General features: G+C 38.2%; 1 protein-coding gene and 1 long non-coding RNA gene across 3 annotated transcripts in view; one reads left to right on the top strand and one right to left on the bottom strand.

The window, feature by feature from the left end:
- The window catches only part of PALS2 (protein associated with LIN7 2, MAGUK p55 family member), a 58,769-nt gene that overhangs the window by 12,233 nt on the left and 28,842 nt on the right, over positions 1-17,694 (bottom strand). For both annotated transcript variants that reach the window (XM_048303263.1, XM_048303255.1), the window contains exons 3-9: positions 13,728-13,880; positions 6,061-6,213; positions 5,317-5,544; positions 4,034-4,165; positions 1,992-2,091; positions 1,387-1,455; positions 216-377 (exon numbers count right to left, since the gene is read on the bottom strand). In XM_048303263.1, the coding sequence (XP_048159220.1) occupies positions 216-377; positions 1,387-1,455; positions 1,992-2,091; positions 4,034-4,165; positions 5,317-5,544; positions 6,061-6,213; positions 13,728-13,880 (997 nt within the window). The remainder of the gene's footprint in view (positions 1-215; positions 378-1,386; positions 1,456-1,991; positions 2,092-4,033; positions 4,166-5,316; positions 5,545-6,060; positions 6,214-13,727; positions 13,881-17,694) is intronic.
- Positions 2,085-3,107, top strand: LOC125325825. Its single transcript, XR_007203568.1, has 2 exons — positions 2,085-2,192; positions 2,937-3,107. It is a non-coding gene; the product is annotated as an uncharacterized LOC125325825 (long non-coding RNA).

The following is a 17,694-nucleotide window of genomic DNA, read 5'->3' on the forward strand; positions in this document are numbered from 1 at the left end:
TCTGCAGCATCATTTAAGTGCTAGTTACAAATATTTTCATGATCATATGTTAGTTCAGTTGTCTGAAAACAGGAAGAGCCTTTTGTTTTCCCACTCTATAATTTTTATGCTCTGACGAAATCACTCCTACACCAAATCACTAGGATAAACATCAGGTACTTTCCAGTTAATCAGACTCAAAGTATGGTATTATGACAGGAATGCTGACAACTTACATGGCACTGTAGTTCCAAATCTAGTAGGATTCAGTACAATAAACCTGTTCTTCAAACTCCTTCGCCCCACTCCTTGGGCCCCAATCAAGACCAGTGTTTTCCTCTGAAAAGGAGGCATTTTGGCTACTTCCTCATATATCTGGATTTCATGGCGATCAAATTCTACATTGAGAAATGTACAAAAACACTTTAATACACAGTGCTGTAAGAAAAAAAATTAAGTAGTCCTGCTATTTATCAACAGATCCCATGTGAATATAAACAGTACTCAGAGGGCAGTAAGTCTGATACAAGACTTCTTGCTTTGAATTGGTTTGGGAATAAAATAGTTATCCCTCCATTACAGCATAAGGTCAGATTCTCACTTTTACTTTGAAGGAGAAAGTCTGTGTTTGATCAGAAGGAGAAAACTGTGACTAACAATTAGTGAGCTTTCACAGAATCATGGGATGGTTGAGGTTGGAAGGTACCTCTGGAAGGCATCTGGTCCACCCCAATGCCCAGGACCACATCCAGACATTGTTGAGTATCTCCAAGGAGGACAACTCCACAGCCTCTCTGGAAAACCCGTGCCAGTGCTCAGTCGCCCTCACAGTGGAAAAGGTGTTTTCTGGTGTTCAGACAGAGCCTCCTTTGTTGCTCGGCTCTTGCCCTGTCACTGGGCTACTCTCCAAAGAGCCCACCCAGCTCCAAACTCTTTGCACCCTCCCTTCAGGTATTTGTACACATTGATGAGACCTGTCCTGAGCCTCCTCTTCTCCAGATTGAACATTCCCAGCTGTCTTAGCTTTTTCTCATGGGTGAGATGCTCCAGTCCCTTTAACACCTTTGTATGTCCACATCTCTCTTGCACTAGGGAGGTGCCCAGTACACTTAGATGTGGCCTCACCAATGCTGAACAGAAGGGAAAAATCACATCCCCTCACCCCACTGGCAACAAACATTTCATTTTTCTTAACACCCAGTTTTAATCTGATTTCCACACACCAAATGATGTACTCAGCACAACCATGTCGGCACTGGTCACTATTGCTTTTAAATGATAAAAACTATCTGATCTATCAAACTTATAATCAAATATTTTACTGCAAATCTTTACCTCTGGATACACCAGACTCTGAGAGTTTTGAAACATAAAGAACTTCGACTTTCATGTAATATTAAGAGATACCTGCATTTCTTGTAGTGAGATACATCATCTTTTTCTTTTTTTTGCTGCTTATTGTTCCACAGAAAGGCCCTAGAAATAAAAAACTAAATGAACTCACAATTTCTGTTAAATTCCAAAGCTTATTTACATGAATATATGAATTTTTAGATTAATTAAATTTATAAGGACTACTCTAGAATTGTATATATCCTAGGGCAAGATATTACATCTATTTACATGGCCATCAAATGGTACTGGAAGAACTGCATACAGAGAAAAAAGTATTTTTCTAGAAAGCTTTGGAGAAGGCAGGAGTAAAATTCATGTTTAGCTTATTAACTTTTAGTCCATACTATAGAAAAAAAAAATTTTAAAAAGTGCACAATGCCTGTCCCACCTCATTCAGCTTTTCATCAGCAGGTGGCAAAAATGATTCATGTGTCTTTGAACACTAAACAGAGACTTCACCCTTTGTCCTTCAGCCAAAGCCAAAATATAATATTCAGCTTTTCACAATAATCTGTATAATCTCACACAGCAGTTTTTCTATTATTTATGAAGGCAGGAAAAGCAAAAAAAAAATGGAGTCAGAGCAAAATCTACTCCTGAAATTCACTCAATCTCACCTGAGTTGTCCCAGTCCCTCCTAACAAAAGCCTTTCTCTTCTCTTCCAGGAACTGGCTAGGAATTAGACCTGCACTTCCTCCTTCTTTGACATGACTAGCCTGGGGAAACAAACCAATACAAATGATTATAATTAACCTGTGAGAAGCATTTTTCTCATCAACATGGTGTTACTGACTTCCTCACTGCCAGTTTCTCACTGGTGAGTGTTTATACATTTACTGCTGATACTTAGAAATTCAAAGTCAGATGTAAATATTAAAATTCTCCTTTACAATAATAGTGTCTTGCCATTGAGTATTAAAATTCAGAAAAATAAAATAAATCCAAGTTTCATTACTAGTTGCCATTACATTGGTAAGGTCCCATAGCCATAAAACTTGGGCATAAAATTCCAAAGTGGAATTCTCTGGCTCCAGACATTGAAGGCTCAGGTGACAAAACTCAAGGTTTTCTAGTATACAGTATACTTATTTTACATTCTTGAGCTGCTCCAAACAGGTTCCAGTGCAGCTTATTAACTGTCATTTCCCAGTGAATGCTGTTAACACATCCTAATCCTGCCTTCAAGCTTTTTGCACTAAGCAACTACAGATTTAAAATCTTAGTAACTGAAGTATTCCTAGTAATGAAAATTTGGCTAAAATTCTCTATAAAATAATTTAATGGCAAGCTCAATTTTCAGCAAGCTTAGCACACATAAACACAGTTATGAAGTGTGTAATTCTCCATAAATCTTTTGCTTGCAATAAATCCTTCTTTTGCTAACAGGAGATGTTTGCTTTTCAACTTCTGTACTTTTATCTATGACTGATTTTTTACAGTATGAAGTTTTCATTAACAGTCTAGCATTTCTAGAAAGCATGAGGAACTAAACTTTTCTTTCCTGGGGCATGATCTGCATAGCAATACACTATACTGATTTAACACATTTCAATTTTGCCAGATTGAGTGTTGAAGATTTATTTCTCCTGGACTCCCACAAGTTACAACTGGAGAGTTTGAAAAGCAATACAGAAGTCAGCATGGGAGCTAAACATCAAACTCCTCTGGAGTTCTGGAGTGTCTACTTCTGAAACTAATTAAGTTGGCAGCAATAAATTTTCAGCCTTCCCGACACTTTTTATTGTCTTTCTTTCTGTTATTACTGTCACTGAGAAGCAACAGAATTCAGCAGCTGTTGATGTATATTGGAATATTTTTGTTGCTTTTAAAGTCATGTATCTTGTTCTCAGGCAGTGTCTGGCTCTCTTCTGCTTGTTGCCTTGCAAAGGGTGAGCAACACAGGGGTAGAAAGGGAAATTAATAATGCCAAACTCTTCACCAGTTTTGAGGATTTCGGTTGAGAAAACTGTCTTAAAGGTTCACTTGTCCCATTTTCAAAGGCACTGATAATGTTTAATTCTGTGTATAGTGTCTTGGAAAAAATAAACATAGCATAAGCACTGGATTTCATTTCTACTGAAGGACTGAATGTAGAAATGCCACCTTAAACCAGGATGAACTGTTAATATTTGAAATAGTGACAAACACTGTGACTGTGAGCATGCATGATACAGCTCACAGACACTGACCACCACTGTAGAAATAAAACATACAGCCTCTCCAAAGAGCTATTCTATTCAAATCCACAAGGTTAATTTCCCTCTCCTCAACTTTGAGCACTCAGGAAGGGGTCCACTTCTTCCACAGTTGCCGTCAGGGAAGGCTTACCACAATTATAGTCAACTTAAGACTTTTTTGCTAGAAATTGTCCACCTCAAACTGATTTGGGAATGTCCAGGCTTATGATACAAGAACAAAGACAAATAAACAGCACTGAGAGTAAAATGAGCGTTACGTATACAATTTAAAACATTCCATTTCCTTTAGTGTTTCAACTGCATATCTTTCTATTAGCTTGAAATTGGATTGCAGTGTAAATATATTTTTCATGTATCTACTGTAAAATGATAGTAGATCATAATTTAAAGAGTTTATTATTAAGGCAACTACTGATGCTTTTCAGTTTTTTACTTTACTTATTTTAATCTTTTTACCAACCTGCCACCAATTCGGATCTTCCCGGTTTACAATCTGAAGAATTTCTCCTTTAGAAAATTTCAAACCTGCTTCTTTGCATGGGATGAGGTTGTCATTATATGGATTATAATCAAAATGACACTTCACAAAAACCTGAAATGTGTAAAAATTAACAAAGCTTAAGCATTATAAAATACATTCTGACTAATCTGTCTGTCAAACTGAAGTAATGTCTTTACCTACAGCATAAAAAGCTTGACATGATCCAAGCTGCATTTGGCATGTAAAATACAATCTAGGGGGAAAGAAGTTATACACCAACTGGGACAGAATAATCAACAGTGTAAACCCTGGCTGAAGTAGCTTCATGATAAAAATAAAAAAATCTGTTCCATTTGGACAGTGCATTACAAAACGCTCATTTTTGTATTTCAGTGTATACAACTCAATTAGAATTCTGACTTTTAATTACTTAAAAACACAAAAAATTCTTGGAATGTGAGCACTGTGTTTAAGGCCTGTGGAATCTTAACTATTTTTGCCATGAACTCAATGTTTTAAAAGTAACGGGATATGCAACTGCTTAAGACTCAAATTTCATACAGGGGAAGAAACAGTAGGTTGCATGACTGAACTGAAAACATCTTTGACTCTCTTTGTACCAGGCTGGGGAGCAGAAGAAGCACTGCACCTGTCTCAATAGAGCACATTCCCTCAGCTTCCACTCACTGGAAGCACTGCCTGTTATAGTCACAGGTATAAGACCCACTACCTGAAGGAGCACCTTACACGGTGTTTCAAAGGCACTGATTTAGCTCAAGAAGTTACTTCTGCCATGGAGAAACTGACAGCTTACAGCAACAACAAAAGGATAGGAATAGCCACCATCCAAGTTCCCACTGAAGTCAGTAAGTTCAAGCTCATCTGTTGAATTTAGTATGTTTCTGAATTCTATGAAACAGATTATTTGGACACCAACCATGTCATAAACATGCACAGTTCACTGCATGTAGTGTGATTGTTGTCAGGTTATCAGAGATCACTTGAGGTCAAAGAAATGTGCTTTGTATGTAGCATACAAATGCTTAACAATTTTAGACACTAATTCGAGTTTCTTAGGCAGGCGTATTAGGTGAATAAACCCATTTCTAAAATGTAATTGAAGCAAAATACAGGTATCTACATTTTAGTTTTCATCCTAACATTATATTCACAAAATAAACAAAATATGTCTAATCCAGAATATACAATGAAGTACTACGCAGAAGTTCTTTTCACAGAATGATCAGAAATGTGCTACTGACCTGTTGAGGAATGACAGTGTCTCTGTAGCTGGGGAGAATCTTCAAAGTGACACTTCCACTGATGTTTTTCAGCAGTTCCTGCAATTCTTTTGGATTGTTTCCAACCTCATGGCCGTTCACCTCTTTAATGACGTCACCTACATGCAGAAGACCTTGCCGATCTATCATTCCTCCATGAAGAATTCGGGCTATTACCAGATCGTTGTTCTCAACTCTAAATGTGACACCCTGAAAGAGGTAATGACACCCAGTTTACCACTGTTTGAATGTCAGTTTCGTTTTACCATTATCTCAAGCACCAATACACAGCTGTGGGATATTCCAAAATGATACCTCCTCCAAAGAAAACAGTCAGTCACAGCTACTACAGTGTAAGAGCTCCCCATACAGAGAAGCATCAGGTGACACAGCAGTGCTTTCAGACAAGGTTTTCATATGACTAAAAAATGACTGTGTTGCTCCTGATTGCATGCAATCCTGTCATCTCATATCAGGCCCAAAGAGATGTTGTGTTAATCAATTATGCTAGCCCAGTGACTGCCTATTCACTGTCCCATTACTTCTTGGAGAGAGTGGGATGGAGTACATGAAAGTATCTTCTTACTTCAACCTCTCAGTACTGAGCTTATCACCCATTAAATTAGACAACATAATGGAAATAAAACATAATGCAAGAAATGGGGTACATGCAAACATTTTCACTAGCACTTTATAGTAAAGACACATTCATCCCCAATTACTTACCAGTGGCTCTCCTGCTCTTTTGTGAATTCCAAGGATACGAATAGCATCTACCGGAACAACCTGGTTGTTCACTGAAGAGTTATTGACTTCAGGGCTAGAAGGAGGGGAATCGTAACATTTTGAAGCCACAATATCATGTGCTTCCAAGAGTGACTGCAAAGGAACAGAAAAAGTATTTTTTAAAATCATGAAATAACCATTTGTGAAAGGATTTAGTGCTGAATAAACACTGAATCTGTCCTTTTGGGACCACATCATAATACTCTTACTTCACATGAAATAAAGCAAAAATAGACATACAAGTGCTCACATGAACTGATAAGCCCACTGCCTTAGCAAATATGCTGTCTTGTAAATAAAAATGCTGGTTTTTAAGGAAATATAGGAGAAATGTAATTAAATTGCGGAGGAATGTGTGATGTTACAAGGGAAGAAGACAGAAAAAGGAGTACCTAAAATAGTCTTTCACCTAATGAGACAGTATCTGAGCAAATGGTTACAGTAAACGAACAACCCACTGCAAAAAATGAAGACAACTCATCATTAGATACTTGTGTTTAATGCAATAAAATTTTCCTCCACAGTAATTTGGATAATGACAGGTATGCAAGGATTTCTAGCCATCTGCAGAATGAGTGCTTCCTGCTTGCATAAAGCCAAGGAAGAATTCTAGCACCAAATGAATCCAAGCTGACAGAATTTACTTTCTGGAAGACAAGAGCTCAGACCTCAGAGTTAGCGCTGTTTTCACCAGTCCAGAGACATAAATACAAGGTGGAAGGAGGAGATCCAAACGAATATAATCATGTTTGGAAGACAATGCAATTTAGGCATGATTTTCTCATAAAAGACAAATTTTTCTTAAGATATAAGACAATACATACAGGTAAACCAAGAGCAAACTTGTGCATTAAAACAGTGGGGACTTTCTGTCTTTCTGCCACCTTCTAGTGTAAGGTGTCCCTGCCTGTGGTGGGGGATCTGAAACAAGATGATCTTTAAGGTCCCTTCCAACCCAAACAATTCTGTGATTCTATGAGAGGAAAAGGGACACTCTAAAGCCATCATAGTCCAAGATAAAGCATCCTACAGCACAAGGAGTCACACTGACAGATACAGAGAGGAGAAGTAGCAAGCAGAGGAGATACCTACTGGGCCTCCAACTACACAGCTTTGTTTCAAACCGTGACTGGTCAGATATGGTCTTAAACCAGATTGCTGACGGTGTCATGGAAGTAGCTAAAAAGAGAAGACACCATGGGGACTGTCGCTGATACTGACATGCAAATGCCTGAAGAAGACAGCAAACTACCAGAAAGCAGAGCAGGCGAGCAGGTAACAGCAATGATTTGCTATGCAGTCTGCTCCATCCTTCTGTAAGCCACCTCTAAGCTAAAGGCTGTGCAGCCACATTAGGGGTTAGTGCTAAGCTCAGCATGCTAAGCTCAGCTCAAAGTGTCACACACCTGAACAGTCATTTTCATCTGCCCATTACACAACAAACCTGCTGATATTTCAACTTGAGGTTAGAAGGAAGTATTAATTCACCGATTTTGCCCCTTCCATTAAGACTGTAAAGACAGCTGCTTATTGTGGCTGCTCTGATACTGTGGACACAAACCAAATCAAATTAAATAGGAAAAACAATCATTTATTTAAATCAAGCAGCTGTCAGATGGTAGCAATTTCTAATTCTTCTCTATCCAAGACACATCCAATCCAGAAACCAGGAGAATAGATCTCTCTGCCAATGTTTGCAAGCAACATATTTTTGGATCTTTCTGCATTTCCAAAATGAAACTAATTTGCATCAGCTACACATTTTAACAGATTAACACTCATAAAGTCAGGTAGATACAGCGGTATGAAACTTCCAGTTTTCTTCTGGTCACACACTAGAACAAATTGTCTCTGAAGTTTCTCACCACAACCCACTATACTTCTCATGGAGCCTTGTGGCAGAGCCTCACACAGCTGCCTGTACATCTCCCTGCCCATTAACAGTAATGCAATTTACAGATTATAACCTGATCCACAGTCAAAAAAGCCTACTAAGATAAGAGTCTGTGTCATCCTTTTCAAATTAACATGCTCTGTAAAATTCTTCAGTTCTTAAATCTGATCCCATTCCACATTCTGATCCTTTTTAATCACTCAGTTTTATTGACAAGCATGAATTCATACAACTACTACTTAACCATCTCTCAATCACAGGATCTTTTTCCTGCTATTTACACAATGCCTGAGTCACAGAAGGACTATGAGGAACTGTACACTGCTGCCCACAACTATAAAGTGGTTTCTTTGAGAAAAGTAGTTCATTGGTTTCCTTAAGGCAGTTAACTTATTCCTGTCCCACACCTAACTCTCACTTCTGAAACTCAAGAATATGTTCCAGTTTTATGAGCCGGTTTCCAGCCAGCCAGGTCATGACCTACAGTTCTGAAGAACACTTAAGCACAGGCACCTGGCAACGGGGACCATGTGTCTGTACCACTGCCGGACTACTCGCCAACATTTTATGTCACTAAGTTCCTTCTTATTTCGGGAACATGGCTGAGTGAGCTGAGAAATTCAGTTGCATGAACTTGTTTCTTTCTTGTGATATTGGAAAAAGTGATATCCTGTGCTCCTGCAACTCCAGAGCTCTGCTGGAATCTGACCTTTCCATACTGGTGCTGGAACACTTATAAAACCACCGCCAAAGTCTGCAAAACAACATGGACTGATCAACAGTCATAAAATGGTTCAAAGTTTCCTCCATACAAAATTTCCTCCTGTAATTTCCTCCAGTCAGGATCAGCTGACTATCCAAGACTGGATAGCTGCAGAAAGGTTCTCATGAAAAAATGACAATATTGACAGAATATAAGGCATTTTGAAGAACTCCTACAAAGCACAAGAGATAACATACAATGGATAAACAGTCCTGTGACAGACAGTATGATCTCTTCATGTAAGATACTGTCAAAAAACAATCCATAAACTTAGAAGATACTGACCTCTTTACAGTAGTTTTCTGAGGCTGCATATATTTGACAGGTAAAAAAATAATTTAAAATGTAATTAAAAATTCAGTAAACAGAGAAACATGAAACATTAAAGGCTCTCTACAGTGCTGAAGCCACCATCAAACTCAACATTTGTTTTTCCTAAAAAACTTCTAAGCACATGTTATGAAGCATTGCCCTAAATAATGTAATAACTATTTCCCCAATTCTGATCCAAAGGAACAATTATATTACAAACTGGGGGCTGTCGTGGGAGGGAATACAGAAGAGCAGAATGACTTATAATCTGGAATTCAGGACTCCTTTCCTAACACTTTGGGCCTGGAAGTATTTAAAATATTTCCTTTCCTCTTTATGCACTAAATGTGTGCTAGTCTTTCCTGATAACGTTGTTTAAATATTAGAACTTAATAAATGGACTAGAGGCTCCTAATGGTCATGTGAAAAGAACACATTTTAAAGGCTCTTCTGGAAAAGTGAGGAAATCATTTATGACCTCAGAAAAATCAGGAGGGCTGGTAAGAACAAAGGAGTATGTGGGGAAAATAACCCTATTTATTAATACCTGTCTAGAATGGAACTTAAGATCACTTTTTCTAAATGAAACCTTTTGAAGGTATGATTAGCCCTTACAAACCTGACTATTATAAGACAATACTGGCTGCTTTTCAGATTAAGTATTTTATTGCCAGCAGAATCTATTTAGGATGAATGCTTTGGCTAATTCTTGGACAGGTGAAAGTAACAGAACAAGCTCTTCCATTGAAGAAGAAGAAGCAGAAGTGATTCTTCTGCATGTTTAACCACTCCAACAGTGTGAAAATTTTTAACTGTTTCTTCTTCCCTCAAGGCAACCTCTCTTACCACTTCTGTGCTCTGCTCTCCAGCTACTGTCTGGTAAGATTTGCTACAGGCTTTTCCATGCACTGCCTCTGCCAGCTGGCTCTCCAACACATACTGACCTACTGGGCAGCCATCAATACTGTGAAACTCATTAGAACTTTCACACTTTGACCTCTGAAAAGTTAAAACTAAAGAGGGTAAAAAGCAGAAGCAATGATTTTGTTGCTTGCCTCCACAGGGGTAATGGAAGCACAAAATTAAGGGCTGAAAATTCTCCCTAATTTTAGGCTTCAGAATTGAATCACAACAGATACACTTCAATGAAGCAAGTAGATGGGCACTTTTACCTGTATGCAGCAGCCAAAACTTCTCATTGTTTCTGCAAATGAGACTGAATGCCTCCAACAGGCACTTAGAAAATAAATTTTAAAAATACAAGTTAAAGCTTCTTCAGACTTTCTTTAAAAATGAATTCTAGTTCTGACAGAGTGATGAATAGGCTCATTCTCCAGGGTAGCATTTAACTGTCTTAACCATCTCTATTCTCTTCCTTTCACACTATTTTGTCCTTTTTGTGCAATCCAGGTTTTGCAGCAAAGTTGCACTGTATTCTTCTTACATGCTCATGACTCACCCAACACTATGGGGAAAGAAGCAGCCTGCAAAAATCATGACATGAATTTTTAAACTGAGCTCCAAGGAAGAGTCAAAAAACTGCAAAACAGTAAGTGTGATGCTGATACTAAACAAATTAGAATTTTCCACAAAACCCAGAATGACTGGACAAAACAGATCACGGGAAAGCATCAACATGCTTTAATAAGGAAGTAAGGCTTCTCAAATCTAGTCAGATTCCTTCAAAGGGTCACTAAGCGTGGCAACAAGGCAGTTAAGAGTTGTTCATATAGATCAATTTCCATAAGGCCTTTGGTAGAAGTCTTTTAAAGAAACAAAACTACAACAGGATAAGCAGTAAGGCTTTCAAGAAGAAGAAAATATTGGTTAAAAGACAGATAATTGGTGCCAGGAATACAGTATTATTTGTTTTCAGAATTCACATTATCAGGTGATTTCCACAGGCATCTGGGCTCAGTTCTACACCTGTCAATACACTGACATGTCAGATAAATGACCTAGGAAATAGGGATGAGAAGTGAAACTACTGAGTTTGCTGATGCTGATGAACTATTCAAGGACTAAAAGAACTGACTGCAACCTTCAGAGGCACCTCATGAGCAACAGACTGAGAACAAGGCAAATGAAATTCAACACAGACTGCAAGGGAAAACATAATCCTAGTTTAATATGCTAACTGAGAGACTCAGAAATGGTATCTGGGAAATGTAAATAATACAAAACCAAACCGAGCCTAACAAACAACCCACCTCTACACTCACTAAGCCTAGAGGTACCTCTTCTTTACTGAAAGGGTGGTCAGACACTGGAATTGGCTCCTAAACACGTCTGTCAGTGTTTAACAGGCGTTTGGACAACATCCTTAATAACAGGCTCTAATTTTCAGTCAGCTCTGAACTGGTCAGGCAGTTGGAGAGAGTGATCCCTGTAGGTCCCTTCTAACTGAACTGTTCTGTTCTATTCTATTCACCAGCTGTTAAATAGGCAAACCAAATACTAGGAACTCTTAGGCCGTAAGTAAGAAATGCAATAGAAATTAAGACACCACTTCATAAATCCATGCTATATACAGCTTTGCTTCATTTTATTTACTTGACACAGACAGACACAATGAGGTCTCTCTTACCACAAGTAACATGGAAAAGCTGATTAAGAAAAAATGTTCACTTTCTTCCTACATAAGAGGACAGGTATATTAAGTGAAATTGACAGGAGACAGTCTCAAAACCAAAAGAGCAGAGTCTCCACTCAGATGGGGGATGCTGTGAATGATAGATTTTCACACAGGTTCAAAAAACAACTGAAAAAGCTCATGGAAGAGAACTACAGGTGGATGATACTACTTCTCACTCAGAAGTCTGAGCAAAAAATCATTAAATCTTCACAACATGTTTTGGAAGGTATCACTGTTGGCTTGTTCTAGACTTACAGTCTTCCCTAGATGCCTACTGCTGGGACAGGGAAGGAAAACAGAAGAGATGTTTGCTAAATTTACCTAATATGCAGTTAGGAAGCACTAATTCACAGAGCAAAACTGTGAAGTTAAGGTAGCATATATGCAGTTTCATGTCTGCTCCTTATATATCAAGCAACAAAAAAGGTAAAAGAAAGAGCATAAATACTGACATTCTAGTTTACCATCTATTTTGGAACTTTTAAATTACATGTTTAAGTTGCTTAAGCCTGAACTAATGAAGTATCTGACACCAGCAACGCATTCTGCCTCTCTGTAGATCTGACCACTGAACAGGAATAAATGGTGGGTTTGCCTTAGTACTGGCTATTCACCCAAAATAAAATTCTTGATCTAGCCTCCTACAGGCCATTTCCAGTTTCCACCCCAAAGATCCTTTGCCCAAGCTTCTCTCTGGCCTTTGCCATCTCCCTCCAGAGATGATTGCTACCATGCCTTTCAAAGAGCAGCACTTCAATTGTTATGTCCTTTTCATCTTTTGATTCATCGTCCTGACTTTCAGCTTTATTTTCTCTATCTAACACAGTGGATCATTGTCAAGTCTGTCACGGCACCAGCTGCCCCCACTTCTAATCCTTTTGCATTTTAACTACCAATTCCTCCAAACTCATCCGGTCCTTTTAAAGTCCCAATATCTTCTACAGGATCAAAGATTGATTTGCAGGTTTATGCATCAGTAAGTCTCTGAATCATAGTTTTTGATCACTTAGTTATGATGCCTTTCTGGACAAGTAAGGGAGGCCAGCACAGGAGAGGCAGAGGAACTGTCAGTACTCAGAAGAGCTACTGCCCCAAAAGCTGAGTTCTTGAAGTGATCCCTCTTCCAACAGGCCACAATACAGCATTTCCAGTGTTTATCCATGTTAAACTCACTGCTACGTTTGTATAACATGTAATGGAAAACTTGGGAAAAAAGTGTGTTTAAACTCATCTACCCCTGAAATGCCTATGCTCCATACCCATCTGCCAAAACAAGCCCACTTATACTGTGGCAAAAGGTTGTTTATGTTCTTCTACAGGATACCTTCAGCTAAGTAGTGAAGTCCACTGAACCCTGCCTAGAAAGGCCAGAATCTACCAAGGATTTTCAAACCTTGATCTTCGAGGTTCAGTACAGAAGCTGCTCATAGAAACAGCAAAATGGAAAAACATCTGCTTTCGACAAGCGTATGTCAACACTTCATTTAAGCAGAGCAGCAGTGAGAGGGATGCAGAGTCTCAGCTTCAGCTGCAGTGCAGATCAGATCACAAAAGAATCACGTTCATTCACTCTGCAAACTGTACGTCTTGCACACAAGTACAAATTCCAACAGCTGAACTGAAATGTACCATGCTCCTGATTAGGAACTGATTTCATCTGGAAATGTTACAGATGAAGCAAGCCTTCATCTGCCTTCATCAAGCCGCCTTCAGAGAATTGTTGTGGAAACTCCAGTCATATAGGAAGTAAAAGCTTGTCCAAGATTTATAACAGAAACTGCAGCAGAATTTAATACAGTGAGTAAAGGTATTTTTGAAATGATATCAAAGAATAAAATCATACTTATTTGTATGTAACCCCACGTTCTGCTTTACCTTTCATTTGGAGTAAAATCCCACATATTACAGTTTGCTATAGTTCAGGTTTTGTTTCATTGTTATTCCTAGATCCGTACGTGGACACTGATACAGTAAGCTGGTAACATACAGTAAAAAGGTGGCACCTGAAAATGAGGCTCCTTGAGTATTCCAACCAATTCTGCAATATTTTCATCCTTATTTACTAAGGGACTGATGTCTTCAAGAATTTCATTCACCAGCTCCAGGTTGTTGTCACTGACAGCCTCAAGTTTAGAATCTTCCAGTCGTTCATGAGCCTGTAAGATTAAATATATGAGACTATAATGTAAATAAGTTTCAAGTGGTTCAAATTTATAAGCATTTAAAGTAATTTTTCAGCACAATCTTCAGCAGGAAAGCCAGAAAAATTGTATATAGGATAATCTGATTTAACTGCTGAAGGATTTTGCATGCTCAACTACATGACCCAAAAAACTTTATAAGCAACACATGCCAGAGAAGCTTTAAGTCTGTACCTCCTCTATGCTGTACACATCAAACACTGCTCTATCAACAGTACAGCACCTCAGGACCTTTCCTTCTTCAGAATCCTGGACAAGTACACTTTCTAGAAGAAGGGCAAAAAAGGAACTATGGGATCTTTCCAGAGTCTTCAAGAAAAACATTTACCTCAGACTCCTCCCATTCAAACACCTTTTGAACAGCACGTTCTACAGAAAAATCTGCATAACTGAAGGAAATGCTAAAGAAAAGTCAGAGTCAAAGGCAGCTAACAGTATCCTGGGCTGCATTAAAAGTGTTACTAGAAGAGTGAGTGTTACTCAGCACTAGTGAGGCCGCACCTGGAACACTCTGGACATACTGGGAAGAGCCCAGTGAAGGCCACAAACATGATGAAGGGTCTGGAGCACTTCACATATGAGGAAAGGCTGATTGAGCTGGGACTGTTCTGCCTGGAAAAGAGAAGGCTCCCGGCATTCTCATCAATATGTATACAAAGTGTACAATGCAAAGAGGACAGAGACGGCCTGTTTCCAGTGGTGGCCGGTGACAGGACAGGAGGCAGTGGGCATAACATGAAACACAGGAAGCTCTGTCTGAACATCACGAAACACTTCTTCCAGTGTGAGGGTGAATGAGCACTGGCACAGGTCGCCCAGAGAAGATGGGAGTCCCCCTCCTTGGAGATACTCAAAAGCTATCTAGATGTGGTCCTTGGCAACCATCTCCAGGTGGCCCAGCTTGAGCAGGGAGAGTTGAACTAGATGCCCTCCACAGGTCCCTTCCAGACTCAACCATCCCGTGATTCTTTGATAACATTTAATCTATTTCTAGAGCTACTCCTGCAGACATAATCCTTTCCTGAACTCTGCAGATACTGAAATTCATTGAAAGGTACATACTTTGAGCAGAAAGAGAAGCATCTCTGAAGATGTCACTTGTTTATTACAGACAGTGCTCTATCATACAATTAGGGAATAAGAGGAGGCCAAAAATAACTCAGATTCTCAATTGAAAGTTATTTTCAACACTGTAGCAACAAGAAATTTACAAAAGAGCAATTTCTTTGGCATATAAAAACAAATACATAATAGGTAAAATTCAGAGTCATCTATATATGCTTCCCATAGATATAATTTGAAGGTATGTGAGCACTTCTACTCTCTTTATTAGTGCTTTAAAACAGACAATAAAACAAAATTTTGCTAAAAGCAGAAAACCTTGCTCCCTGAAATCATCTGAGTACTACATTGTACTTCATAACTATAAAATGCTATTTCCGCAGGACTGATGACCAAACTCTGGAAAGGCAAATTTAACATAAAGGCATTTCAAACATTCTCCAACACCAACACACACAAACCAAACAACTGTGATTACAAAGTTATAGGAAGCTCGGCACCTACACACATTTTCCTTAATAAGGGAATGCTATTTTGTACATAATGCATACAGTAAACAATATCCTTCTTTTAAAGTTTACTTCTTTTACAGCAAGTAAAAACACAAATCTAAGAGTCCTTAGATTTTAAACATAATCCAACTGCAAAACCTTTGTAAGATTAGTGAATATGGGTTACCTTTTTTCTCATTCGTTGTTTTTAAAATACCACCACTAACACTGAATGATATAATCTAAATACAAACATCCTTACCCTTCACTCCAAAAATCAAGGCCGTGTATATACTGGGGAACAGAAAGTTTTATCAGTGAAAAATCTCTGATCCTGTAATACGTTGAGGAGTAGCAGGATATTGAATGGTATGAATAAGGTTAAAAACAAACAAACAAACAAGAATACCTAATTTAGATATTGCAATTCTTTTTTTAATTTCACGTCAACATTTCAGAAATAAATAAATAAATAAATATCAATAAATCATTGATACTGAATTGGGGCTCTCTGTGCATTCAGTATTGTATCATACTCGCCAAATGTTCAAATATAAGGCTTTTACCTCCAACAATCTGACATCTTAAATACTGGACTAAACGCTCATAGATTACTCCCAAGATGTTTCCTTGGCCTGGGTTGGGCATTCACCTGGTCTGCTGTAGGCTGTACTACAATGCTAAAAGCAGTAGTGTGACAGCAGAAAGAAGATAAAGTTTTGAGGTCTGAAAGAATAGTTAACAATCCAGAAGGAGAGAATTTTGATACTACAGTTCAGTAGCAAAACTGAGGAGAATTCATGCATGTTCCAAGTTCAACAACTATTTTCCAAAAAGCATAATAATTCTGAGGACTAGTTAGGATTGAACACAAACATCAGCACAGGAAAGATATGGAATTGGGGGTGTTAAGTCTGGGAGAGAGAAGACTCTGGGAAGACCTTACAGCAATCTTTCAATACTTAAAGGGGGCTTACAAGAAAGATGGGAACAAACTTTTTAGTAGGGCTTTTAGCGATAGGACAGGGCATAATGATTTTAAACTAAAAGACAGTAGATTGAGACTAGATATAAGGAAGAAAGGTTTTAGGATGGATGTGGTGAAACACTGAAATAGGTTGCCCAGAAAGGTTGTAGACACTCCACCCCTGGAAACAATCAAAGTCAGGCTGGATGGGGCCCTGAGCAACCTGATCTAGTTGAAGATGTCCCTCCTCATTGCAAGGGGGTTAGACAAGGTGACCTTTAAAGGTCCATTCCAACCAAAACTACTCTATGAGTCTATAAACATCAGTGACAGGAAAAAACATTTTACAATGGTAATAGTTAGTTCTCCCTTCCTCTACCACCTACTGAAAAGTGAAAAGGTTCAGTGAAAGAATCCTATCCCAAATAAATCTGTAATTTCTACCTTGTTGCCTTTACTCTATACAGGAAAAGTGTGAAATTAACGTAACCCAGTTTTAAAACATCAGTGAAACTTTGCACTGTAAAATACTCTAATTTAACTACTATGCTTATTGTTTGCCTTCATTTATTTAAGGACCGAAAGGAGAAAATAAGTTTGTGTGGCTTGCAGCACCTTTCCCTAAGTTTCTTTTTGTTCTTTTTGGCATACTTTACATAATGATTAGTCTTAGTAAGTGGTGAATAAAGGAAAATGAAAAAGTTTTTGCATTTCTGGCCTGCTTTGAAATGATTCTGTTTAAATAATGTAACCATCTCAGAGAACTGCTAATTCTGGTAAAACCAGCTCTTCTAATAGAAAAGCAAGTTTATGTATTTTTAGGGACAAATAAGATATATATGTGAACTACATACACTTCACCAAATGTGTTTTTATCTTATCCTTATTTAGCACTGCTGGTTAAGACTGAGGATTTTTCCAAAATAATTACAAAGAAATATGAGTGCAGTCATGCCATGTGAACACAATTAAAACCTTTAAGCATTCTAGATAAAGCATGGGTACACAGTTAAGAATCTGTTTCCATTACAGCACTTTTTTTTACATCTGCTAGTCAATAAATTCCACCTAATTGTAATTGGCCATCAAAGCACAAATTCTTGATAAGAAAAAAAGGCTTTGCCATGAACATTTTCTTCATGATGAATATTAAAGATGGCCTATGCAGCAGATACTTAACATTGTTTCCATCATCAGTAAAAAAAAGCTTTTACTTACTCTAGTAAATCTAGTACACAAGTCCTTCCCT

This window comes from Corvus hawaiiensis, chromosome 1, assembly GCF_020740725.1.
Source record: "Corvus hawaiiensis isolate bCorHaw1 chromosome 1, bCorHaw1.pri.cur, whole genome shotgun sequence".
Taxonomy (NCBI): Eukaryota; Metazoa; Chordata; class Aves; order Passeriformes; family Corvidae; genus Corvus; species Corvus hawaiiensis.